At 25.7% G+C, this 27,395-nt stretch overlaps 1 protein-coding gene across 2 annotated transcripts; it reads left to right on the top strand.

Annotated features, from left to right (window-relative positions):
* The first annotated feature begins 98 nt into the window (after positions 1 to 98).
* LOC129619217 (inositol-trisphosphate 3-kinase A) lies at positions 99 to 22,030 on the top strand. Of its 2 annotated transcripts, XM_055534357.1 has the most exons (7): positions 99 to 224; positions 1,259 to 1,378; positions 1,636 to 4,036; positions 20,262 to 20,511; positions 20,582 to 20,850; positions 20,920 to 21,030; positions 21,158 to 22,030. In XM_055534357.1, exons 2-7 carry the CDS (start codon positions 1,275 to 1,277, stop codon positions 21,464 to 21,466), a joined length of 3,444 nt encoding a protein of 1,147 aa, XP_055390332.1. In that variant the 5' UTR covers positions 99 to 224; positions 1,259 to 1,274; the 3' UTR covers positions 21,467 to 22,030. The 2 variants fall into 2 exon arrangements, with proteins under 2 accessions (XP_055390332.1, XP_055390334.1); XM_055534359.1 differs by lacking the exons at positions 99 to 224; positions 1,259 to 1,378; positions 1,636 to 4,036 and adding an exon at positions 15,852 to 17,308 and having other exon boundaries at positions 21,158 to 22,022.
* Positions 22,031 to 27,395: the final 5,365 nt, after the last annotated feature.

Below are 27,395 nucleotides of genomic sequence, written 5' to 3'. Positions count from 1 at the left end.
TTAATGATTTAAAAAATTGAATGAAATAATTGTGATCTATGTATGTATATATATATGCATATATGTATTTTATTATAATATAAAAATATGATATGTGATTTTGTATGTACATACATAATGTGTATATATATATATGTATGTACTTACATTTTTTATTAATAAAATTAGTGTTTGAACTCAACAAATAATTTATGAAAATAATTTGTTCAATACATAACGTATATGTAAGTATTTTCTAAAGGTGAAATAATAATTCTAAACTTAACTATGTATATTTAACTAATAAATTTGAAATTTTATTAAACTTTAATTCTCTTTCTTCCACAATCCCCCCTATTTTCTCATTTAAAAGCCCGAGTTCTAAAAATTCACATAAAAACTCTTAAAAAATCAAAAATAAGAGAAAGTATAAAAGATAATGCGTGCAATGACAATTTTATAACATTATTCAACGATATACAGAGAATATTGTAATTTTTTCAAAAAAAAAAAGGAAAAATTAGCGGCTAGTGTAAAAATATGGAGGATTGCTTGAATAAGATGATTTTATGAATGTATGCAAGTATATTTTTGCACTTAGGTGTGTGTGTACGTTTAGTTTTCAACCGATTTCATGTGGTGAGCAATTCATTTCGTCTTATTTGTAAACTATACGCCGCATGATGATATTTATTAATATTTGAAGAGTGCAATTTCGGAATTTTTCTTGTCAAAATTTTCACAAAATCAAATCCTTGAAATGTTGCCTTGCTTTAGTAGTTTTATATAAAGCCTATGCAGATACATATTAGGGGTATTCACGAGTTGGTGCAACAGTGCAAAATATTTTTGAATTGGTGCGTATATTTACACCGACTGGTATACGACTCTAGCATTTTGTCTAAAAAATAAATATGTATAACATATACTTAAGTAGGCATTTTTCAAATGTAATTTTAAAATACACATAATTTTATTGCGCCAAGAAAGGAAACTTTGCTCAAGGAATGTCTCTGCTTTATGTAATATGCTTCATGTAATAGCATTTTTCATACCTGAACACAATAACCAGAAAAAATGTTATTCAACAATGTGCACACCAAATGTCAAAAATTTTAGGCTTGCCCTATCTATTATATCCCTATTGTATTAAATATAGATTCCCTTTCCCAGAAATAATAAGCTTATCAACCTTATAGCTTAAGCTTAGCGACCTTATAAATGTAAAAATAAAATTGAAAATATTTAATAAATGTAAAAATATTTTTCCTTTTTTCAGATATTTTAAAATTACGATGTCGTCATCAAATATACCGTTTACAACTGTTAAAAGTAAAACTCCTGAGAGTCTAGCTGAAGATTTGAGGCAGTGTTTAAAAGAAAGGGCCTTTATGCATAGGTAAAATTTTTATGATTTATTTTTTTTAAATTTAGTATGATAGATATATGCATGTATTATATTAGTAGCACTATATCAGGGAATCGCAACAATTTTAAGTACCTTAATCTAAAAAGAAAAAATCACAATTAAAAATTTGCTAAAATTTGAGATTGTATTTTTGTAAAATTTTATTTCGTGTTGCAATTGCAAATGTTATAACAGCATACACAGTATAATAAAAATATTTAGAAAGTTATTTTTTCTCGTTCTTGCAGACAATTCTATTATAGTTTATCAAATTTCCCGGAGAGAAAAAATTCAAATTCAAATGGAAAATTTGATGAAAAAACTGAAGAGCTACCATCAACATTAACTGAAGCAAATTTACAATTACATAATAAGAACATTGAATCCGAAATGAAAAAACAAAACAACATCATAAATCAAGCATCAGTTAATAAGGGCACACATTTTTTTCCAAAAAGCTTTTCAAACAAGTTTAAAAAACAACAAAAACATGAAAAAAACATAAACTCGAAACCTGACAGCAGCAATAAATATGTGATAAGAACAAAAGCTCAACCAGATATTCTAATGTCTAAAACTTATGAAAAATCAAATAAAACTATCTATGAATCAGATGATGTTAATGAAAACAAAAGCAATATGAAATTTTTTTTAAATAACTATAAAAAACTGCAGTCAGAATCTGAAGAAGTTAAAATGAAAACAAAAGATATTCAAAACATTAATTATAATGCATTTGGGATTAAAGGAAATAATTGTACTTCAATGCAATTTAAAGACAATAACCCTACAGAAAAAGTTAAATTAGATAGCACTAATTACAACCTTAGCAATTATGGTTCTATTGAACAAAAATTTTCAAAAATTTTTACTAATACATCTAATTCTCAATTAGAATATGATAAAGAAAGGCACAATTATATTACCGCTGAAATTACACCTGATGAAACACGAATTAATGATTTTATTTCTGTGAGAATAAATAAAAATGAAAATGGAAAAACTATTACAAAGCTTAAAGATGGTTTTCAAACACAAAAAAATATATTAGCACCGTTGACAATATCACCTCTTTCTATGTATTCAACAAAATTAAATGAATTATTAAGAACGTCGTCGTCATCGTCATCGTCGTGTTCGGTAAATATTCATTCTCAGAGTAAAAATAGATATCTCAACGATATAAAAGATAACAATAAAAACAGTTATGTGAGTAAAATTAGTCGTGATATTACTGTTAATCGGGCTAGACGTCAGCACATCAGAAATAATAATATTATAAAAATTGATAACAGCTTTTTAAAATCAGCAGAAAGTTGCGAAACATTCAACGAAAACGTTGAAAATTTTTTAAAAAATAAAAAACGCTCAAAAAAAGATTTTCGTATTTTTCAACCAATTTCTCAGAAAGGACCGTTACTCACTAAACGTAAATTGGATTTATTTGCAAATTTTTCTGGTAGAAAACTTAAGTCGAAACTTCATCTGAAACAACAGGTTAAAAATAAATTGAAAAATTGTTTAAAAAATTTTGCTTATGAAAATATTAAAACATCCCCACTAATTGCGGATCTAAAGAAATGTGTACAAAAATTCCAGGAGGAAAAAATTGTGAACGCTGTTAAATTAAATTCTCGAAAAATGATTGACATTAAAAAAACAGAACCAGCACCAACCACAGAATCTTTAACTACGGAATATTCAAGTAAAACAATAAGTCCTGTTTCAGATGAAGGTTGTTTAATTGGACAATTAAGTTATTCTGACTCCGAAGAAAATATATTAAGAAATTATACGAGAAAATCCAAAAAGGTACCGAGATCTACAAGTCATGATTCAGCTTTGGGATTAGAAGAAGATTTTTCTTGTCTTGCATTTATTGATCGTAGAAAATCAACAGAATCATTTTTCCTCCCTGAAAAAATTTATAAACAAAATAGCAAAGAAAGGAGGAACACACTTACAATAGCAGATATTCCACTACGGGCAGCACTTTTACCGTTGCCGCAACCTATTGATTTGCCAGATACAACAAATATATGCGCAAGCGAGACAAAAGAAAAACAACAGCAAAAAGCAACTACTAGTCAAACAGCAGTTCCCAGTAAAGTACTAATTGAAGAGCGCATTATTGAAATTCCAAATGAAATCGGACAAATAAACACTTCAAGACGTGAATCTGCTCAAAGTTGTAGTAGTGAATATACAAATTCAAGCGAATATGGTGCAAAACGTTATGTACGTACTCCATCTGTTGTCGTTTCTGATTATTCTGATGATGTTCTATGTGGTATAACACTTGAAGAAATTGAATATTTTCGTAAACAAAGAATGCGTCGTAGATCTTCTGACGAAACTGCTACAACAGAAAAAGATGATGCATTATCAGATGTTAGTGGTGCTTCATCATGTAGTAATTTGTATTATTGTGGCTCAACGATAAGTGCTTTAGATGGTGCAGATTGTTATATTAATGGTATACGAACAAGGATTTTCCGTAAAAATTCAGATTGCTCAGTATGCAGTAATTCATCACAGATTAGTTGTGATGAAGATGAAGAAGGTGGCGACAGTAGTTATGATTGCTCTGATGATATTTTTCATGAAGATACAACAAATAACAAGAGAGAGACGTCATCTAAAAAGAAGGTATGATATAATTTTTGCTAAAAAAAAATGAAAAAATAAAAAGTATTAATAAAAAATGCAAAATTATAATAATGTAGTCTAATAATTAAGAGAAAATTTTACTCTTAATTGCATATTTTTTTTTGTTTTTAAGTTTAAATAAGATTTAATGAGTTTAAATAATCTCAAAATAAAAAAAAGTATTATGAATTATGCAGTATGTATTTTTACACATTTTAAATGTATATCTGAGGTCGCTTTTCCAAATATACTGTGATTTAAGTTATACAAAAATTGGATATAAATATTTTAAGTAATTAAAATAATTGTTCTGTAATATAAAAAGAAAAAAATTTGTTTTAATTTTTCAGTTTTATTACTTTTAAAATTATCTATAAATGTATTAAAATAGATAAGAGGAAAACATATTTTAAATACATTTTCTGTCAAAATCAAATATATATGACAAAAATTTTTTAAGTATTAGCTGTAATTACGTCAAAACAGTCTATATAGCGGAAAAATAGTAAAACTAATAAGTTTGATAAGCAACACGATATGATTGACGCACTCATTAAATGTTGCTAATTTTGTATGCGTCTGAAATCTGATATAGAGGGTGAGTGATTAAAATTTAACAAACATGTTCATATATTTCATTACGGAAAGTGTTCCGAAAATTTTTGAATTTGTGTAGGAATTTTCGAAATTTGACCCACATCTTGAAAAATATCTTTAAAAAATGTGAGTAAAATCTATATCTCCTACTAAAAAGTTAAGCCGACCGGTATTTAAAAGAAGTCTGTTAGAAAATGCTAAAAAAATTGGATTACGCTTATGTTTAGGGTTAGAAAATTGTTACGAATTATTCGGCGTTAAAATCAAAGCACACTAATAATAACCATTGTTGTTATCGTTGAAAAGATCTTGAACAGCTTTTCAATATTTATTTAAAGAGATTCTTGGAAACTGTTTTCAAGCCAAAAATAGATTTCGAAAACTTGGCGAAAGTACACTTAAGTTGTGTTCTATTAAAAGCCCAATTATATTGTGCGCTAATAGATGGCAGTTTTGTAACTTGATAACTCTTGCGATTCTATGACATTAAACATGATGGTACCATCACGCCTTTTCAAATAAACTTAAAAAGTTCTGATTTTTTGGAAATATTTTTTTCCGATAAACTTTTCTTTATAATGTACTGTTGAATTAGTACATATTAAGCGCACGGTGCCAGAAAACAGTTCCGAAGTGTTACAGGTGATACGTGATAGAGTATTTTTCTGCTTTTAGTCCGTTATATTCATTTTGTTTCTTCTTATTATAAAACTAAAAATTCAAAACATCAAACGTCGTTTTAATAAGATTCAGTGACAACTGAAAAGTTTAGATATCAAATTAAATTTAAAAAAAAAACCACTGTTCTATATCAAAAATTTACTTAAATATAAATCTGTGACGTCAATTGAATTTTTTATTAAGCTAATATTAATATAGTTTTTTTTTTATTTACTCGAAGTTCCATATACACAGTTAGTTGATATTAAGCTTGAGTTTTTTTTATTTTATCGTCATCATAAAAGATGATAACATTTTGCTAATCTATATTTTTTTGATATGTGAATTCATACATTATTTAAAAAAAAATTAATTTGTTTAGATATGTACATACATATGTACTTAGAATACTACATACTCCGTAAAAAAAAACTATCACATAATTCGTTTTGCTTTTTCAATTTTATAAGGGAATTTAAAAATAATGACTAGCTATCATTGTTTAAAATGACATTTTTTATGGTCACCAATTTGAATATTTTTGCTTAAATGTATTTTGACATAATGCAATTTCTACAAAATATGAAATTGTCAGTTTCAGTATTCCCAAAATTACCTATAGAAAAATACTTAAAATTAAAATACTCAGCGATTAATAGTCACTCGACTATTTCGAAAAATTCGGCAAATTTTATAATACATATGTACATATATCGAAAAATAATATAATATATATGTATGAATAATTGTGTTAGGTTAGACATACTGTTTTCAAGGTTTCGAAAAACAATTTTTTTCTGCCATATGTCATCACTAACGTCAAAATATAAAATGTTGACAATTATTTACTAATCTTTATTTTGATACCCCTATGATAAAGAGACATTACTTTAACCTATAGCGTGTATACTATTTGTTTTTACTTAATTTATTTAACTTATATTTCAACGATAAACTTTCCGTAAATATCTCTTTCACAATTTATTTTAATAAGTGCTATTTAGATCTCATATAGAAAGTCACATAACATATATAACTTACGTAACATAATTTTGAGAGTTATACATGTCAAAAGAAAATTTTGAATAATGAACTTTATTATAAACGTAATATGTAATAATCTCACACCGTATACATATATTTGTATTGCAGTATGTATATAAAAAATAATTAAGTATATTCCCTGTCACGGTCTCAATTGTCTTTAAAACATTAAGTGATTTTAATACTATATGTATGTATGCATGTATGAATTATGTAAAGCAATGATTCCGATAACTTAGTGCATACAGTGCGTCATACCTTTTAGCTGTGTTATCCAAATCACATAGCGATATCATCACATCCTGCCCGCGTAATCTTCTGATTGATAGATATAAGAAAATCACTTGGATGGTTCGCAGGCAAGTCTGTTCTCAAGGACAGTTTGGTCCGCGGCATTGTTTTACTTGACAGTGACTAGACATTTGTGTTTTCGGGTGTGTAGTTATGATGTTAGTGAGTTAACATTTATTTTTAAGCTTGTTCTTGCTCTGCATCCTTGCATTGTTCCACTTTTTTTCATATGTTTTTATATATGTTTAATAATAACTTAATCTATTTGACTTGTATACTAACTACACTAATTATTGATGCTAAATGTTAGTATTTTATGACGGTCCAGCTAAATGGTAGTTTTGAGATGTATACACTTTTATTGTCTCTACTGTATATTGATTGTATTGAACTTGATTTTACCTTTTAGTTTTATTTTGTTTTACATGCTTGTTTTAAGAAGTTTTTGGGATACTAAGCCTTTTAAACTATAATTAGCTGTCTTAATACATATTAATAATACTTTCGACTATAATGGAGATTGCAGTTCACTGTTAACATTTGCTATTATTACTATATATCATAGCTTCTATATAACTATCTCCAGGTAATACAAATTTTTGAGGGTTACTATGAGCTTAAGCTTATACAAATTCTTGAGCTGATTATGATCTAGAGTTTTTGATAAACGTTATTAATTAATTATGTAGTTCGGTCGAAATCATAAAGTTCCGAAAAAAATAGATCTTAAAACTGTTATACAGGATGAATGACCAAACATTTTTCAGCTTTTAAACAGCAAACTAAAATTAAGTGTAAGCTAACCAAGAATAGTTCAAAGACGTTCTGGTAAAAAGAAAGCTTCAGATTTTCAAATTATCGTTAACATATGTATCTGCAATGAAAATTTGTTGACTTCCAATTTTACAATTATAGAATAATTTTTATCATTTTCACTGTGGCTAACTGTATATGTACAAATATTCAATATTTTGACAGAAAATGTGAATTTTAAACAATATGTACATATAGTATGGTTATGTATACACAAGATTTGAAATTTTTTTTTCTGTTTTGAGTTCTAGAGCAAAAAGCAAAAATTAAAAAGTGATTAAATAATTGAATAAATCTTTTTAGATGTTAACACACGCTATGTAGGGAAAGGAAAACTTTTTTTACAAATACATACGCATATTTATAATACAATATGTAACCGCTGATTGAGAGTAATATGTTATAATAACTCATTATTATTCTCATTTAGTAAATATGCTTACATACAGTTGTTGTTATTTCAATAATTCTAATATTAAATTTTTTTATTGTTTTCGTTTTATGTTATATAATTTATTTTGTTTATTATGAAAAAAACACAGTAAAGAATTTTTTAAATTATAATTTATATTTTTGTCAAAATAATGGAAAGAATTAAATACTATACAATACATACGTATACGTATATTCGACAAAAAAATTAAGTATACTTGACATTACAAAAAAATTACCTTGCTTGACATTAAGTATACTTTACATATCCTTTAAAAATTTATAGAAAATGATTTCAAAATTTTCCGATATTTTTCGTAAACCTGAATTATAAAATTTTGTCCTAATTTATACTTTTAAACTAAATTATAATTTCTACAATAAATTTTTATTAAATTTTTTTTTTTGCTTTTAAACATTGTAATCTCTATATTATTTACTATTCTGATAAATTACTATAACTAAAAAGTTAATATTATAATAAATATTTTTTTAAACAAAATATAATGGTGAAAAGAGTTGATAAACGCGCTTGCGGCCATACATGTGTATGTATGTTTATATATAATATTTATATTTTTTATCTGAGCAAATATTTTTAATATACCAAAAATGTGATAAAATATAGTTATCTTATTGTATATCTTAAACATAAAATGCAGTGTGTATATAAAATTTTTTAAGATAAAAATAAATTAAAAAAAATTAATTTTTTTTTTTAATTATATTGTACCTGTGTATACGAAATTGAATGAGAAGTAAAATATTAGCGTTCTTTGGAAAGTTCAAGCGTAATTTTAAATATTTATATAATTATGAACATTTTAAGTATTTATTTTTCTGTGATAAATTTTACATTAAATAATAAAAATATTATTATATTATTGCTTCCAGTCATCGTAAAGAAACAATCAGATGTTGCTATTATTTTAATAACTCTTAATTAATCTTGAAATTTGAATTGATGTGTACGATTAATGTGGAAACAATAGTTATTGTTTTATTAAAATATCTTATTTTCTCATAGGTGTATATTTTTTCTAACACATATAATTTTATCATTAGTTACTTGTATTAAGTATATATTAGTTATATGACATTGTAATGATGTCACATCTTTTCCTACGTCATCAAAATCGAAATTTATTATTAAAATTACAAAAAAAAATGATTGCTTTTCTTCTAAAACTCAAAATGTTATTTGAGAAAACACTTAAAAATTGTACACATATAGGCACTCAAAATATTCTATTCGAAAAACGTTTAAGAATCTTTTTTGAAATTTTCGTCCGCGGACCTACCAAAAAATTACAAAATTTCACTCCAAAATTTTTACTCATGAATACGTCACCTAACTTCAAAAAGTCACTCAACAAAAAAAATTAATTAAGAGTTAGAGTCCGTTTTCTCAATAAATCTTCCTGGCGAGTGTTTAAAGGTCCAACCTCTAATTTTGTACATATAACCGTTATCACATATTGTAGCAAACAATATAATATTCGGCTTTTGCTATTATAAGAATTAAGCAAATCGTGACCAACAAATGAAATATTGTTTTTTATATAGTTTACATAATTTTATAACTTTTCAAATTTAAAAAAAAAAAATGTTTTATAAGCGAGGTCATTGTTGACGTCACTCAGGGAATAATAATAATAATAATAATAATGGTATTATATACCTGTTACAGTAGAAGTAATATAAAAATTTTGATATAATCAACACATAACCGACTACATTAAGTATTTAATATTTATATTTTGCCTTCAATGGTTTCAAAAACAGGGCTCGAACAATTCGACCAAATCCAATTCAAATAGGATTCTAGCATATTCTACGCTAAACTAGCACTTAATTTTTACAATTCACTTTTGGTGAACTTAGCTCAAAACTTATAATGGTCTTTAAATTTTACAATTGTTGTTGTAGAATTCTTAAGTTTTAACCTAATTATGTATCGTGCCTCAAACCGTCTAATTCGATCATATCATGTTAACACTTCCTTCATTTATTTTTTTGTATATCCTAAAAGTATGCAATATTTTATAGCATAATGTTATGCGTTAACGAAGTGGTGTAAGACAATAATTATTTTTTAAAAAATATTTTAACATCTTGCTAAAAACGTTTTTTGTGTTAGTACTTAAACAAAAATTCCGGTTTTTTTTTGTCGTTTTTTGGCAAAAAAAAACATAGATTTATATAAATATTTGCAATCTAGATTTCGTGTTCAATTTTCATGATCAAATTTTCATTTCGTGATCAAATTTTTGTTGTTTTTGCTATATGTCTTCTGTAGACGAGTCTACGGCTGCAAATCTCTTTTCCCCAAATTTTTTGTGAATTATTTTTCTAATGTAAGATATTCTTGTCTTGTATTTATGTCTGCAAATTTAAGTATACACACATGCACATATGTACATATATCTACATATGTATTTATGTATTTAAGAGACATCTATTATCTATATTGAAAGTTTTATTTGTTGATGTTGACAAAAGTTCAATGAAAAATAGCTTTTTGTTTGTGGCGTTTTATTTAATCCACATCACATTACATTATAAAGCTGGATCAAAGTTATTTAGTTTTCATTGACGTCACGAAATTACTTATCTGGTCATAATACAATATTAATTGACTTTTTTGTACTTTTTTCGGTTGGTTTTTTTCTGTTATTCAATTAAAAATTCTGCTTTTGTTTGCGATGTATTTGATTGTTCGTATAATGTTGACACATGTAATAATGTGCATATGATTTTGTGTGTGTTTACTACTGTATAAGCTTTGTTTTGTTTAATTTTCATTCACAATTCATCAGGGATGTTACCATATTTTTAATAAGTGCAGTTTTTCCATTTGAAATATACTTTAACCGAATTTACATAAAAGAAAGTTTCATTCATATTGATTTATCACGTGTCAGTGATCTAAATAATTGTTATCAATCATAATTGATCAAAAATTTGTTTGATCATATATAGTATTTAATATGAAATCGAAATATCATAACCACACAATCATAAACGTCATAATACTTGATCATAGCGTTTGATCAAGTCGATTAAATAATGATCATATAACATAATCATTAGAAATATTTCATCATAATTCTTTTTACCAGACTGTGTAGTAAAGCTTTGTATCTTGGGTACTGAACTGTGTTCAAAAAAAGTACTGATTTTTCCTAGATTTTGCCGAAAAACTTGAATATGGAAAATTATGCCAATTTTTAGAACTTTTCCGATTTTTTGTTGTTTTCTTAGCTTATTAGAAGATCGGAAAGTATAGTTTTCAAATTAAGTCGGTAATCCGAATTAGGACTCCGAAGACATTAAAATAAGGGCGAGTTTTTACATACGTGTGTACAAAGACTGCAATTGAGCTTCACAAGGCCTATGACCTTTCGTACAAGTATGCTGTGAAAAACTCGAAATTAATATCTATTATTTTAAAAATTAAAAGCAAACGCTACTGATATTTTTGACATAATGAACGAAAGAAAGATGAAAACTTAAAAAAGATTAAATGAATGACTACGTTGTGAAACTCATAAAAATTTGCTGTCTCATATTTCTTGTGGGTTGCGGAAATCGCAGTAAGAAGAATCAATAACAAAAATATTTGTATATTTGTATATATGTTAATTTAATATTTATATAAATATTTTTATACTATATGCATACATACATTCATTTTTCTCACATTAATATGGTATAATAATGATAATATGTACAAAATATTATAATTTTAAGTATGACATCGGCAAGCGGGCAAAATATTTGCTTTTGTAGGAATTTTTCTCACTTTTTATGGATACAGACTTACATACAAACAATGTTTTTACAAATTTTCTCTATATATTTTCTCCGGCCGGAATAGATTTATGTATTTATGTATGTGTATGTCTTTAGGTCTTTTTTTTGGTTTTTCATTATAAATTATTAAGCATATAAATCGGTTTTAGTCGCCTTAAAAAAAGCTTTTATGGTATAAATTCCTTATATTCCTATAGGTACTATAATTTTTTTTAATAAAATTGAGAGAGGAAAAAATTTTTTTAGTTCAGAAAAAGTGTTGAACGTGATCGTGCGTGTAAATTATTCTTTATTGTTCATTTTTCTTGATCGCGAGTCAAAAAAAAGTTCAGCATAACACTAACTAATTATATTCGTTTCTTTTGATTGATTAGATTATATAAATAAACATAAATATATATATATATATATATATATATATATATATTACATAGTATGTAGGCAGAGCGATTCTATAAAGTATAGAACATTATACACCGTGATTTAACTATATAAAAAACCGAATATGGCTATAATTTTTGCTTAGAGGTAGCTCTCACAGCTCGATGGATTCGGAAATACACGGTTTTAAACAATATTTTACGGTTAGGCAAACTTTTGGAAGTTCAGGACAAAAATTATAATTGTGAAATTTCTGAACTTATTATAACCATAGAGGGTTGTAATCGAGGCTGGAATAGTAATTCTACTTCTCTGGTAGAAAAAATGTCTCGATGTAAAGTATTACATTACCTCGTTTTGTAGTTCAAGCGTTGAAGGCTTCGAAATAACGGACATTGAAGTTATAGAGTTTTTTATCTTTAAAATTTTTTATTTTTGTTTTGTGTCATCATTTAACATGGTATTGTTTCTGACTTTCATTTTATAATTCAATTTTAAATCAGGAGATTGAAAAAAGATTTTGTATTTCCAAAATTTCGAAAATTTTATTCAAAAATATAAACTCAAATTTTTGCCACTATTTTCGCTTTTTTCCATAATATGACTTTATGACTTTCAATTAACATTAATTTATGGGAGCAATATAAATTTTGAATTTTTTTGTATTTATTTAATTAACACTAATTTGTACAAATTTTGGGTGGTGTTATTTTCAACTCTTCACAGAATCACCCTGTGTATAAAATTACTCAGAATATGTATAAATATACATATTTTGTATATGTGTGTGCACATTTAATATTTTCAATTTCATTTGTGTTTTACATAAAAAACAAAATAAGAAAATAAAACACTATCAGCACTTTTTATCACTTATTAACAGTGAGCAGCGAAAAAATAAGCAAATTAAAAAAAATTAATATAAAAACAGTTCTGTTAATAATTGTTTCGGAAATAGTGAAACATATATATTGTGGAATAAGCAGTTTAATAAAAATTTAAAACACAAAATTTAAAAAAAAAATACCGTTACTCATTGATTTGTAATCAAAAAATTATAATTACACACACATGCATATTTAAGTATATAACCAAATTTATTTATACAGCTAATGTTAATTTATATTGCCGGTATTTCTGCAAAAGGGTAAAAAAACACAAGGTCATGTGGGTAATTCTCGAAAAGCTTCAGTACTGCTACCAAAAGCAAAATTCATTCGGCAATTGGAGAAAATGTGGGTTGCTGTTTAACAGCGAGCCGGAGAAGTATAATGTATTGAAAAACGTATTGCCGAAACATTGAGAGAGGATGGATTCTGATTGATCGAAATGATTTAGAAAACAATGATTTTGACTCACTACATTTGGCAACCCAAATTGGTGGGAAATATTATTCTACTTGAACAGTGCCTATCAACACAAATAGAAGCAATGATTAGGCAATCTTAATAGCTTGCCAACAGTCTGCACTTCTCCATTACATTAGGGGCCGCAGAGAAAAATCTTTTTGCTACTCATTCTCTATGTAACTTTCATCTACTCATAGATTCAATATATTCTATTCTGTACGTTATACATATTCTCTAACAGCGCAGTTTTGCTAATAATACGTGGCTTTAAAACATTTAATACGTATGTAATATCAAACCCTTAATCAGATACGTAATTTTTTTTTATATACGGATTTAAATTCTCGAGACCTAAATTTCAACATTTCGCGGTTGAAATACACTTTATGAATATTTTAAATTTTTTCCCCAATGTTTGGTTGAGTCAATATTTAATAAATATTTTTTCACACATAATTAGTCACACAAATATATGTCTATATGTATACATAGTTTATTTATTCACAATTTTATCCAGTTTTACCTATAGTTTTAAACGAAGCTATTTTGCGGAACTCCGCGGTACTTAAATAAAAATTATTATTATTTATTGAAAATGAACTAAATAAAGAAGAGTCACAAGAATATGATGATCCTACTAGAATAAGAGCAAAATTTAACAAATTTTGTTAAAAAAATTAACCTTATTATCATCTGTACTAAATAAAGAATGTAATGAAGAAGTTATTAAAATTGAAGAAGAGGAAGATGATGAAAATTTAATAATTAAAATAATAGTAATTAGCCACTTTGAACGATTTTTTATTTGTGTTTACACGAGGACTTTTGCATCAAAGAGTGAATAACTATTTCATATACATGTACATAACGTACATGCATAAAATTTCTACATTTAATTTCTGCATGCACGCCGTATGATGGGTGTACATTTGTTTGCTTTTTATAAGTTTATACATACATCTGCACATATTATATTAATTTAAATTACGACTTAGATTTCATAACATCCAAATTAAAATTTATATACATACATACATATATGCAAATAGATAATTATAATAATTAATTAAAAAAAATGTATTTCAAAACAGAATCCAAAAATTATAGGGTGTTCAATAGTAAATTAATTTTTTTATAACAAAATTTAAAACAACGGTTTGTTTGCAGACAAATCCAACAATTTCGATAAATGCTTTATCACGTAAATTACGATCACTTTGTTAAAAATATCATGAATCAATAAACGGAAACCAGTCAATTATAGAAAATACGAATGACGGCGACGGTATATTGCTGTAAGATGACGCGTACTGGTACATTTTGGTTTTTATTAATGTTCGATAGAGGTTGCAGTGCTGCAAAAATTGACCGCCCGCAATTGATATTTTGCATACTTTGTGGTATAAATCGATAAATTACTCGGGTTGCAGAAGAAGTTGGGGACGATTTACAAAACAACTTTGTTCTAATAAAATATTTCAAACTAGTGTTTGAATTGAAGTTAGAGTTTGTACATACATAAGGTCAAATAACATTTTGACAGTGCGAATCATACGAAGATGAACTCGTCTAGGCAAACATTTATATGAAAAGTTGTTGGTGGGATTTTTATTTTCTAGTTTCTGTTAATCTGTGCGTTTGTTTGTTGTTGTAGATTTATAATTTCGGGAGTATCGGGTGAAGGCAGGAGGACAGTCCTTCAACCACCGCAGCCATTCGCGATTTATTGTAGCTTCCACATACGCCTCTATAGTATCCGTGTTCCGAGCACAAAACTGCAGAAATCCCTGACGATATTGTTAATTGTTACAGTTATTATGTATCCGATGCGACGGCGGCAAACTTATTCTTTTTAAAACTCCCAATTATCCTCACCCTCAAAGATTTGAAAATATTTTATTTTAAATATTTTTTTTTCATTTAACTCAAAGTATGCATAAAATATATCTGTTATTTATTACTTGAACAAAGAATTTGCTTATTATGTATGTATGCACATACATCAATAACAAAATTTAAACTCTTACATTATGCGCATATAGCCTATATTGATTTAATTTGTTGACACTGCCATAAGGAATTATAACGTTACATGTATGTAATATATGTATGTATGTAGATTTTAACGGCGAAAGTTCTCAAGTTGTATAAAAATTAAGCTATTTATTCATATTTGTAAATTTTGTTAAGTATATAATCTCGACATTACTATAATACTGGTGTGAATATTTATGTATGCTATATATGTATATTAAGAGAAGATGACAGTATTCGTGAAAAAACAAAACATAACGGTTTCATGTTGTATTCATTACGTCTCAAAAAAACTAGCATGTGAAAACAAAGTTCGGGATTTTAAATACATACTCACTTATTAAAGGTCTGCATAAATGCCAATCTAACGTAAATTTATTTAGCAATTTAATTGTGAATGTAGGTTAGTTTGTATTCAAGAAAATGGCCATTTTTTTGTATATAATTTTAGTTTTTTTCCTGCAATTTAAGGTTGTTCCCTTTGTATATTTGGTTTTGGTTGAATATCAACGTAAGACTATCGTTGCATATAAAAAAAGTAATTGGCGAATCAGCTACAAAATTGACAAAAGTTTTGATTCCATATTAAGCATAAAAACCTCAACTTTCGGGGAAATTCGTTTTTACACGAGATCGGAATACCTACTCATATACGAAATAAATAATATGTTTGTGTGTATTTAGTCTTATAGACAATATTTATTAATATGTTTTTTTGATTCTATACTTTATAGAAAAAAAATTATTTTGACTACATTTTTGGATTGATTAAGAAATTTGTGTAAATTAAGATGAAGTTTTCAAGACAATATGAATCTTTTTTACAAATCATGTTTGATACTTATTTAAACACACAATATTGTACGTGATTCAAAAATTGAGTGTAATACAAAAAAAATTTTTATTTATTTGAAATGCTAATTAGAGAACTAATTTTATTCTATGTAAGTAAAACAAACAGGCAAGAAGTAAACTTTGTTATCGCTAGTGAAGTATAAAAACAATTTTTTAGAACAAAAACTAGTTTAATATAGTTGGGACACAATATCTTCCATAGAAACTTTTTTTTTTTTCAAATAGAAACAAGGAAAACTTTTAAAGAAAATATTCAAAATATAAATTGAAAATGTCAATTTATGCACATCCACAGGTTAGAATATATGAAGATTTTGATAAAATGAGTGCCAAAGAAGTATATTTTACTGATAGTGGTGCTAAAATAACTGTTAAACTACTACATTATCCAGATATACCTCCAGAAGAAGTTCATAAATTAAAATTCATTGATGATCAAATACAATTTGAAGATTTTGAATCTGAAATTGATGATAAAAAAGAAGCAACCACATCATCTGTACTAAATAAAGACTGTAATGAAGAAGTTATTGAAATTGAAGAAGAGGAAGATGATGAAAATTTAATAATGAAAAATGAAAAAACAGCAAATACGGTGAAAAAGACTTTAAGAAAAAAATCTAGAGAAAATCTTTTACATAAATGTAGTAAAGCTTTTGCAGAAGCACGTGGTATAAATAATTCTGTATCATGTATATCACAATCAACGAAAAAATTATCATTAGATTATCAATTAAATGCAAGTGACAGTGGTGATGGTAGCAGTAGTAGTAAATTAAAAAATATACATAATCAAAGAGGAAAGAAAAGTTTAATGAATCAAACACTGTGTTCAATAGTTAATTCAAATAATCTATGTCCCGGTTATACAGCTTATTCAAATTCCCTTTTAGAAGTTCCTATACCAAGAGATTATGGTTATGCATCTAGTGATGATTTAAGCTCAGAATGGGATTCTGATGTACCTGTTGAACCAGTTACCAAAAATGAAAAACCTAAGGTAAACTTTGTGTGTTTTTGTTTTTTTTTTGTTAACATTAACAAAAACTTTGTACAATTTGTCCTTTATTGAAAAAAACAATTTTACACTACGAAACTCTGCGCGATTACGTTTATTTTCGGTATTGTCATGCGTTAATGATATGAAGTAATTCGAATTTGACTTTTTTGAGTAAATTGTACGAAAAATTCAGTTACATGAATTTTTCTAAGGCAAAATAAAATTCATCTAGATATAATTCATGATATCTAGATATTTTTTCATGGTTTAGAACTATGCCTTTTTACATTCAAATATACAGAAGTCCATTATAAAGATAACAGCAGAAGTAACGACCATTTTTTTCCGGTAGATGGTCTAAAATTTTCATATAGGAAATAAATGTCAAACCCTCAATACTTTTAAATTTGGCTGATAAAATCAAGTAGGTACTTATGAGAAATTTTAGTTGCAAAAGCAGATACATATATATTTTTTTAATTTAAGTTTTAATAATATATAACATGACATAAATTTGCCGTGTCCATTGAAAAGTGAAACTTAATATACCTAAGTTTCTGGAGTTTAAAAATTACGCGAATAAACTTTTAATACAGAAAAAATTTTTATTTTGTATCTAAGTTTAAATGTAAACGGTTCGGTGATTTTTCAACATTTACCTACTTATAGTTAATTTTTTTAATGACGTCATTTATAGTATATTTAAGTATTTCAATAAAAGTGTAATATTTTGGTTACATGACAAAATTGCATAAGACAAAATTACGTATGCCAAAATTATATAAAATAAAATATGTATCTATATACGATTAAAATGACATAACACAAAAAGACATATGAATAAAATTGACATATTATGACAAAATTCATATCACAAAAAAATTAATATTTAAATTCTTAAATATTATTAAGTTATTGAAAAGAACACCAATTCTGTCATGTTACCGAACGCTTAGTAGACTGTTTGAAGTCTAAGTATTAAAGGTGCGAAAGAAAATGTATAAAGTCACCTGATTATTTTTAATTTGATGAAAGAATTTTAGGCAAAAATATATCAAGTTATTATTTATGATTGCATTTTTTAAAAGTAAAAATTTGATTACCTAAAAACGTTACGGCCATCTGGACATTATTTTGTGTTTTACTAAACAGGAGATTTGTAAACACAATAACGCGCCGCAATTCTAAATGGAAAGTTTTTTTTTTTTAACCGAATAATATTCTTAATTAAATGCATAATTTATACGTAGATCAACTCCAGCGATTTAAATATTTCTAATAAAATTTTCTTTTTGGTTAACTTAATAATCGCCTAGTAATTCTTTTCACAAATAATTTGGTTGGGTATTTTTGTCTTGACACCAATATAATTTATAACTTGGTATTAAATACAGAAAATAAATAAAAAAAATAATAATAATTTTTTTTTAATTGCGCTTTTTTATTTACTAAACACCTCAATTTTCTCAAGTAAAAATTAGTTTTCTTATACTTTTTCATGTAAAATGATGTAAAATTTTCTTATTCGTTAATGTCAAAAATAACTCGAATTAGACAAAGATATTCACTATTAAATAGAAAGGTAAAAGTTGAAATTAAGTGATTGTGTAACTAATAAAATTAGTAATGATTGGAATACATATTTTTATTTCGGCACTAAAAAACTGTTCAAGGTCCTTTTCGAAACGCCAAGATTCTTTTATCGATGATATAATGCTTGTAAAGTGGGTGTTGATGTTTGTTTGTAGTGTTTATTGAAAATTTGCTATAGGATTTGCCTATAAACGTTCGTGTCCCGTTTTAGCAAGAATGAATGATAATCTGTATAGCGATGTCTACTTAAATTTATTTATTGAAATATTAAAAAATTATATCCTTCTATGTGTGTATTTATAACAGCATTCTGCCTTTATGAAGTGTATAGGTTTCACAGGCCGTTAGTTATGAAAAAAAAATAATTATCAAAAATAAAATTATATAAGCAAGTAATAATAATGTTAGTATACATATTTAAAAATTTTCAAACTCAAATTTCTAAAATGTCGAAAAATTTTTTTTTTATTTTCCAACTCGAAATTTTCAATACTTTTTCATGAACTCAAACAGCAGATTATTTTAAGACATCACAATATAAAATTTACATTTACCACTAGTTTAATATTTTCACCACATTTTGTGGTGAAAATTGTGTTTTTATTCTTTTATCATTTTTTTTTTTGTTTTTCACTAAAGTTTTGTGGTTTTTATACGAATGAAACTGAGACGCTTATTTACATACCTGTGCCAATTACGTCACAGAAAAATATTTTTGAGGATATAGATTTATACATACACATTTATATTAAAAGTTACTTTAGAATTAGGCACAAGTATGTATATGTACGTACTCGTATATATATTTTCAAATTATATAAATAAGTTTAGTAAAGTTCTAATTTTTTAAGTTTTGGTTTTACCAATTATATTTATTTTTTTTTATTAATTTCTGCTTTGTATCAATAAAATTTGGTAAAAATAAAATATTTTTAGTTCAATCCAGTATAAACCCTTTTTTTCCAGTTTCATTTTAGCGCTACATTATTTATATACACGCATTTATAGCGCATATATTTACGCATATTGATTTGAAAATTTTTCCACAATTTGGAAAGCAGCTTCTTTGCAGAAATTTATTACCTTTTTGAATAACTGTAATGTTTTTTTTTGTGTTTGTTTATACTAGCCTGTTTTTGTAAGCTACTATTGTTAAAACATATGATTACAACTGTATAGAATTTAGTTTTTTAAAAAAAGTTTTAAAAGTTTGTTGAACTGTTAAAATAATTTTAAATAGTGTGTTTGAAAGTTGCAGACTCTTTTCCAATTTCCAGTTTATTAATTACGTTATACGAAAAATACAAAAAACAAATCGTTTGAAATGTAATTATTTTATCCTTTTCTTATACTCCATTAGACTTCTGGTTGGAGAAAAATACGGAATATCGTACAATGGACACCATTCTTTCAAACATATAAAAAACAAAGATATCCATGGGTTCAACTGGCAGGCCATCAGGGTAATTTCAAAGCTGGTCCGGAACAAGGCACTGTATTAAAAAAATTTTGTCGAAAAGAAGAGATATGCTTTCAAATTCTTATGAAAGATGTACTACGACCATATGTACCTGAATATAAAGGACAAGTAACCAGTGAAGATGGAGAATGTAAGTTAAAAATTTTAATAAAAAAGATGTTCATTTTTTGTAAATAGTTTTAATTTTTTATTATTTTTAGTATTCTTACAATTACAAGATCTTCTTAGTGATTTTAATCAACCATGTGTAATGGACTGTAAAATAGGTGTACGGACTTATTTAGAGGAAGAATTATTAAAAGCTAAAGAAAAACCTAAATTAAGAAAGGATATGTATGAAAAAATGATTCAAATTGATCCATGTGCGCCCAATGATGAAGAACACAAAGCAAAAGGTGTAACAAAACCAAGATATATGGTTTGGCGAGAAACTATATCTAGTACAGCAACATTAGGATTCAGAATTGAAGTAAATTATATTTTATGTATATATTGTTAAAGGAAAATTTTAACTTTTATATTTTGTATGTATGTATAGGGAATCAAAAAAAGTGATGGTACTAGCTCCAAAGATTTTAAAACAACAAAAACAAAAGAACAAATAAAAGCAGCTTTTAAAGAATTTGTTGAAAATTTTCCACATTCAGTTGTAAGTTGTATATTAAATAAAAAATTGTTAAGATAGTCCATTATATACTTTCACGAAGAACTGAATTATAATGAAATTTAAAGATTCTAATTTAAATTAAAATTTTTTCTTAATTTTATTTTTTTAGCCAAGATATCTTCAAAGGCTGCAAGCAATCAGAGCAACTTTAGAATGTTCAGATTTTTTTAAAACTCATGAAGTTATTGGATCATCTTTATTATTTGTACATGATGAAAAGCAAGCAAATATTTGGTTAATAGATTTTGCAAAAACTGTTTCATTACCTGTTAACTATCAAATTGATCACAATACAACTTGGAAAGTTGGAAATCGTGAAGATGGTTATTTAATCGGTATTAATAATTTAATTGAACTTTTTACGAAAATAAATCAAGAATTATGCAACGATGTATGTTCTGATGAAAAATCATCTTAAAATTTAGGGGATTATTATCAATACGCATTATTTATTTAAATTATTTATAACACTATAAATTAGAATTAATTTTTAAAATAAAAAACAAATATAAGGATATGTAAATTCAAATTAGAAACTAAGCAAATGCAATAATTCATTCAATCAAACATGTTATCTAGACACTAAAACATGTTGCACAGACAATTTTTTTATGAAGTATAAATTTTAAATTAATTAATTGACTTATGTTTAATGATCACTTAAATTAAGTTGAATTTTTATTTAATTGAAATTTCAATAAACACATATTTATATAATCGATGGTATTATGAAATATGTATGTATATTCAAGTTAATTTAAAATTTGTATATCATTTAATCAAAAGGCACAAAGCAAAAGTTACAAAACTTTTTTTGCACATGTATAGTTGTCAGATATTTTTTTAATTGCATAAAAAATACATTTCAAACACAAATATACGCTTTTATTTACATTCATATTACATTTTAAACACGTATACATAATATGTATATATATTCAAGTTTATCATGATTATAATAAGCTAAAAATTAAGTCATATTGTAAAAGTTTAGTAACGTTAATTATTAATATTTATTTTCATGTTATTTATTCATGTTATAAAAAATGATAAACTATGCCTAATATATTAGGCATTTAAATTTTTATTAAATATTTTTGAATTTGAAAATTAAAATGTGCAGATTTCCATTTATAAGTATGCATAAGGGTCACATTATAAGCATTATATTGAAACCACATCGTGTATACATTGATTTAAGTTAGTCATAAAATTAAATTTTTAGTTAAAAAAATTATTAATAGCCATAAGAAAACTGATTATATATTTAAGTTAATTATTAAAAAGTAGATATAAATTACTAAATTATGTAATATATTATATTAGATACCAAATGTATATTGAAAACATTTACTCTCAATTAACGGTATACCTTTAGATATACGTATTTTTCATAGTTGTCAACTGCTTGAAGTCCTTGAAATTATTTGCATTTGTCATTGATTAAATTGATAAAAGGAACGTTTATGAGATACATAAATGTATTATAAAATTATAAATATATTACAAAATATTTGTTATTAAAAACTTAACTTCATTTATATATTTTTAATTTAGTACCTTGTTTCCGTTTCGGACATTTTTTAAATTACAAAAATTATAGCAATATAAGAATTTTTGGCTTTCTTTGCAGCCGAAAAAAATGATTGCGCTGTTTTATTTATTTCTGTAAATTTTTTCGCTTGCATCATAACACGAAATCCTGATTGAAGCGTTAAAATGATTAATAAAAATTATTTCAGACGAACGCCAAATTGTTGACAACTATGAAAAGTACCAAACAATTTCGTAATTTATATAAAATATTATTTAAAATACCATAATATGTGTTTTATTTAATAATAAGCATATTTATTAATTTTTTTTTTATTTAAGTTTTAAAATCGATAAACTAATATTATTATACTTGTCCAATAATTTCCCTTTGTATTATTAAAGCCCAACATGGCGCATTACTATTCTTAAAACTGTATGACAATTGTAGGCTCACACTTATGAACTAATAAATATCAGAAAGGAATTCAGATAACCAAATTGTTAATATAAGTAAAAGGAATATTAGTCTTATAAAGAGTACTCAAATGGAATGTTAATTTAATTAATTTTCAAATAATATGATGATATTAGCCATTACTCGTATAAATATTTTTTTATTGTTCTTCAAAATTGTGAAAATTCAAATTTTTTATAAACTCATTTTGCTTTATATTTGAAACAAAAGCAATTCGTACTTTATATTAATGCTGAAAAACAAGAAATTACTGTAATAAGTCATAAGTCATCAACAAACATAAGACTGCCGTATTAACTATTTGAAGTAATTGAAATTCATAATTAAAAATTATAAAAAAAATATTGTTTTTTAAAATTTAATTTTTAATTTTTTAGACAGGCATTGATAAATAATTTATTTCATTAGAAAATTTTTTTCCTCCTCCTCCTTTTAAATTCGCACCTCATGAAATTAGTAAAATTTTCATTTTCAATCTTCAACAACTGCAAGCTATTCCGAATTTCTGTTATACAATAGATTAACGGCAAATGTTTCGCCATCGAAAATTATAATTACATATTCATTTTTTTCCCTCCCCTTTTTTTACTATCCCTTTGAGTGTTGGACTCTAGATAGGGTCAGACTGGTCACTTGAAGAAATCGAGTGGTGTAGATATATATTTTATAATCGTATGCTCAATGACGATTCCCTGTTAACAGGGTAGTGGTAGCAAAATGGCATATTTGTTGTAATTGAGGCAGACCTTTCGCACCGCCCACATTAAAGAACCATCCAACTAACTTATTTAATGTAGCTCTGAAGAAGATCATTATGTTAACCCTTTGTAAAAAGTGTAGCTATTCGCTTATTTAAAGGAAAAGTGCTACTTTACAAACCATTTGTTTGATCCTGTTAATTTCCTTTTAACCAAAATAATTTTATTATAAAAAATAGTTTTGCATTTTAGAACAATTTAAGAAAATTTATTTTAATTTTTTGTTTTTTTTTTTTTAATAAAGAATATGTTGCGATGAATATTTAATATTATTCATTAAATATGTATATTATGCACTTAAAATATTTGTAAAATTGTACATACTTAATAAACGAAATGTAAAGGAAACGATATACATACAAATGAATATATATAAGGTCAGTAGAGCGTGAAAAGTTTTTATATGTTAACTTGACAATTGTTTTTTTTTACTATGCCGTATTTCGTGGGAGCACATGTATGTACATTTGCTGAATTATGTAGGTGAATTTTAATTTTTGAACAGGATACAAATTCGTTAATGGACGTAAAACAGACCATATGGTCAACAATCAACTGAAAATTTAACTCTTGACAAAACTCTTAACAGAAATATTCATGTATTATATGCGTAAGGATACAAGTACAACAATGAAATTATAAAATTTAAATTCAAATATTATGCACCATAGCTTTATATTTTTGTTTCAAACAAATATATTTAAATATTTCCGAATAAAATGCATTTAGTATTTTCATTAAAAAACTCTTTATTTATAAAAAAATAGTATGACACCCACTTTTTTATTGCAAAACTCAAAATAAAGAAACGGCAGTATTGCCATAAAATTTTGATATTTAAAAATTCATTAAAATTTGAGTTTCTTATAATAGTTATAATTGCTTTAAACATTTAATTTAAAATTATTAACACATTTTTACACAATTTACATATTCGTAACAATTTTCTATAAAATGTCAAATATAAATGCTTGGCGATGCTACACCAACTTGAATATAATTATTATTAATATTGGTTTCCGAACATTCGAACTTATTATTATTAATAGGCACATTAGTATAATTATTATTTTTACTTTGACTATGTAAAATTCTACTAATTTCCCTCTTTTTATTTTCACTAAAACTTAAATCGTTTGCAGGATCTTCAGCAGGTGTATATGAAGGTGACAATTCACAATCATCACCGTTTATTTGATTATAATTTAGTGGCTGTCTACGTCGTCGTAAATTAGTACTTTTTCTTATTAATGTTTTATATTCTTTTATTTTATCATTAATTAATTTTCTATCATCAGTAATCGTATAATTCTGATTCTTCTCACTAACGACTGAATCTTCATTTAATTCAAAATTTAATTTACGTTTTTGTAGAAAACTTTTCCTAAAACGGCTCATCCTGAATTGAACTGAATTATAACGATTTATTGCTTTACTTTTTATTCTATAACCAGTACTTGATGATTTATTGTTATCGTTTGAATGAAGATTTTCTTTCGTTAGTATATTATCATCGATAAAAATATTTTGTTGTGGTGTAAGTAGTGTTGTATTCAAATATCTTTTATTAGCTAAAAAAGTATCTGGTAATAATCCTCGCATTGCAATAATTTGTCCTGATGGTATCATTAAATTATTTGGAGAATATTCTTCTTCATATTTAGGTAATGTTGATGCATAAACTTCACGTTTGAAAATTCTAGGTGTTTCTTCAAAATTATTGATAGCACATGAATTAAATTTTTTTGAACCTTGCGTATTTTCGTTCAATGGTGTTGAAATAAAGTTAGTGCAATTTAAAGATTGTTTGCAATTTTTATTCTTTTCAGTTCGTGTCGACTTCATAATATTCTCTCTATGTGATGTTTGGCTTAGACCCAAAACAGTAACTCCACGTTCTGTATTTGAGGATTTGCCAGTGGAACATCTTAATCTGGGTTTATCTTCTTGTTGTATTTCAATCGAAGTTGTAAGACTTGGGTTATGTTTTTCGTATAATTTATTACTTGATGTCCACTTTAACATTTTTTTTTAATTTTACTTTTACCAGAAACTATTTAATTAAACAAGACACATATTACAGTATCTGCTACAATAAGAATTGTTTGACATTAACGACGACGGTATGATATCAACTAATTCTATTTAAAATTTTCTTACATTAATTTCTACAGGAAACACGTTTATAAATACCACCACATCTAAAACAGTTCACCACATTTACATATTCCAATTTTATTTATGTATTCCACGTTTTTCATATATGACTAACTACACCATAACTTTTCTAAAAATATCCAGGTCTAGACAATATAGGAACAAGTCCTTTTATTTGTATTTCACCGAGCTCATTGTTTCCTTAATAATTGGCCAACGTAACAATTTTGCATATAAGCACCATTACACTAATACCTAGAAAAGAATAGAATAAATACCAATGTCCAAACCTTAATTTTTATAATGCCATAATGAAATCCAACTTCAAATACATACACATAATATTGGTATTCCTTTATTATAACAACCAGTTATTTTTTTTAATTTCCTTTTTTGATCATTTTTCGTATCAGAACAAGGAATTGAATTGAGAAAAACGTTCATAAGTTTTTCCCATTTTTACACAAAATTCTCTAATTATACGCTTGCAATTAAGTCTTCTTTAAATTCTTATATAAATACAAGGCATTTTTTTTTTAATTTTGAATCACCAATTTTATAAACTAAGAAATGCTTACCTATTTATATAATTCTTATGTAAGTAGATAGGCGCTAGTATTCTATATTTTTAAAAATTAAGTATTTGAAATTTTAAGAAACCTGTTAAATTTTGTTAAAAAGTATAGGTATCTATAAAAATGAAAATCTCGTTTTGAATAAGGTTCACTTTAGATCAATTGATTTTCCTCTAGTAAAAGTTCTTTTGCTTACACAGGATTGCCTTGATCAACTAGATGAATTTCCTTATTATCAGCAGCAACTTCTACATACTAACACATATAAATAAGTTTTTCAATATAATCTGTTAAATATTTTCCTAAAAATTATCAAAAAAGTAAAAAATGCAAGTAGTAAAAGTTCATTTTTCAGATTAATTCAATTCAGTTAATTTAGATACAAACTTTCATCAAAATTATTTCAGCCGATATATTCGAATTGCGATTCCTTGAACTCTTTCAATTCTAAAGATTCGGGAAATTTCGAAATACAAAAATTTTTAAATCTTAACTGGACTGAATTTCTAATTACATACATTGTATGTACATAATGCAATTAAAAATTCAATACACACAATGTAAAATATGAACGACAGTTTATATTAATATGAAACTCTTATTTTTGAATGAAAATTGAAAAAAAAATATTTTAATGTAAGAAATCCTTATGGTTTTGAGCATAAAATATATTTTATCAATTAAATATGTACATATACATATGTATAAAAAATTTGCAATTTTTACTTTCATACATACGTTTGTGAAACATTCAAATTCAGAAATACATTCCGTACATGTGTACATATACATATGTATGTATGTACATACATGGTTGGAATGTAAACTCTTGTTAAATTTTTATCC

Source organism: Condylostylus longicornis, unplaced genomic scaffold (assembly GCF_029603195.1).
Source record: "Condylostylus longicornis isolate FDR11 unplaced genomic scaffold, ASM2960319v2 ptg000011l, whole genome shotgun sequence".
Classification (NCBI taxonomy): Eukaryota; Metazoa; Arthropoda; class Insecta; order Diptera; family Dolichopodidae; genus Condylostylus; species Condylostylus longicornis.
The sequence above is the reverse complement of the archived record's forward strand: the minus strand, read 5'-3'. Positions and strand labels throughout refer to the sequence as shown.

Excerpts from the sequence above, each read along its gene's own strand:
- LOC129619217 (XM_055534357.1), top strand. The coding sequence starts at position 1,275 with ATGTCGTCATCAAATATACCGTTTACAACTGTTAAAAGTAAAACTCCT. Across the intron at positions 1,379-1,635 it reads GAAAGGGCCTTTATGCATAG|ACAATTCTATTATAGTTTAT; the intron begins GTAAAATTTTTA and ends TCGTTCTTGCAG. Across the intron at positions 20,851-20,919 it reads CATTAGGATTCAGAATTGAA|GGAATCAAAAAAAGTGATGG; the intron begins GTAAATTATATT and ends ATGTATGTATAG.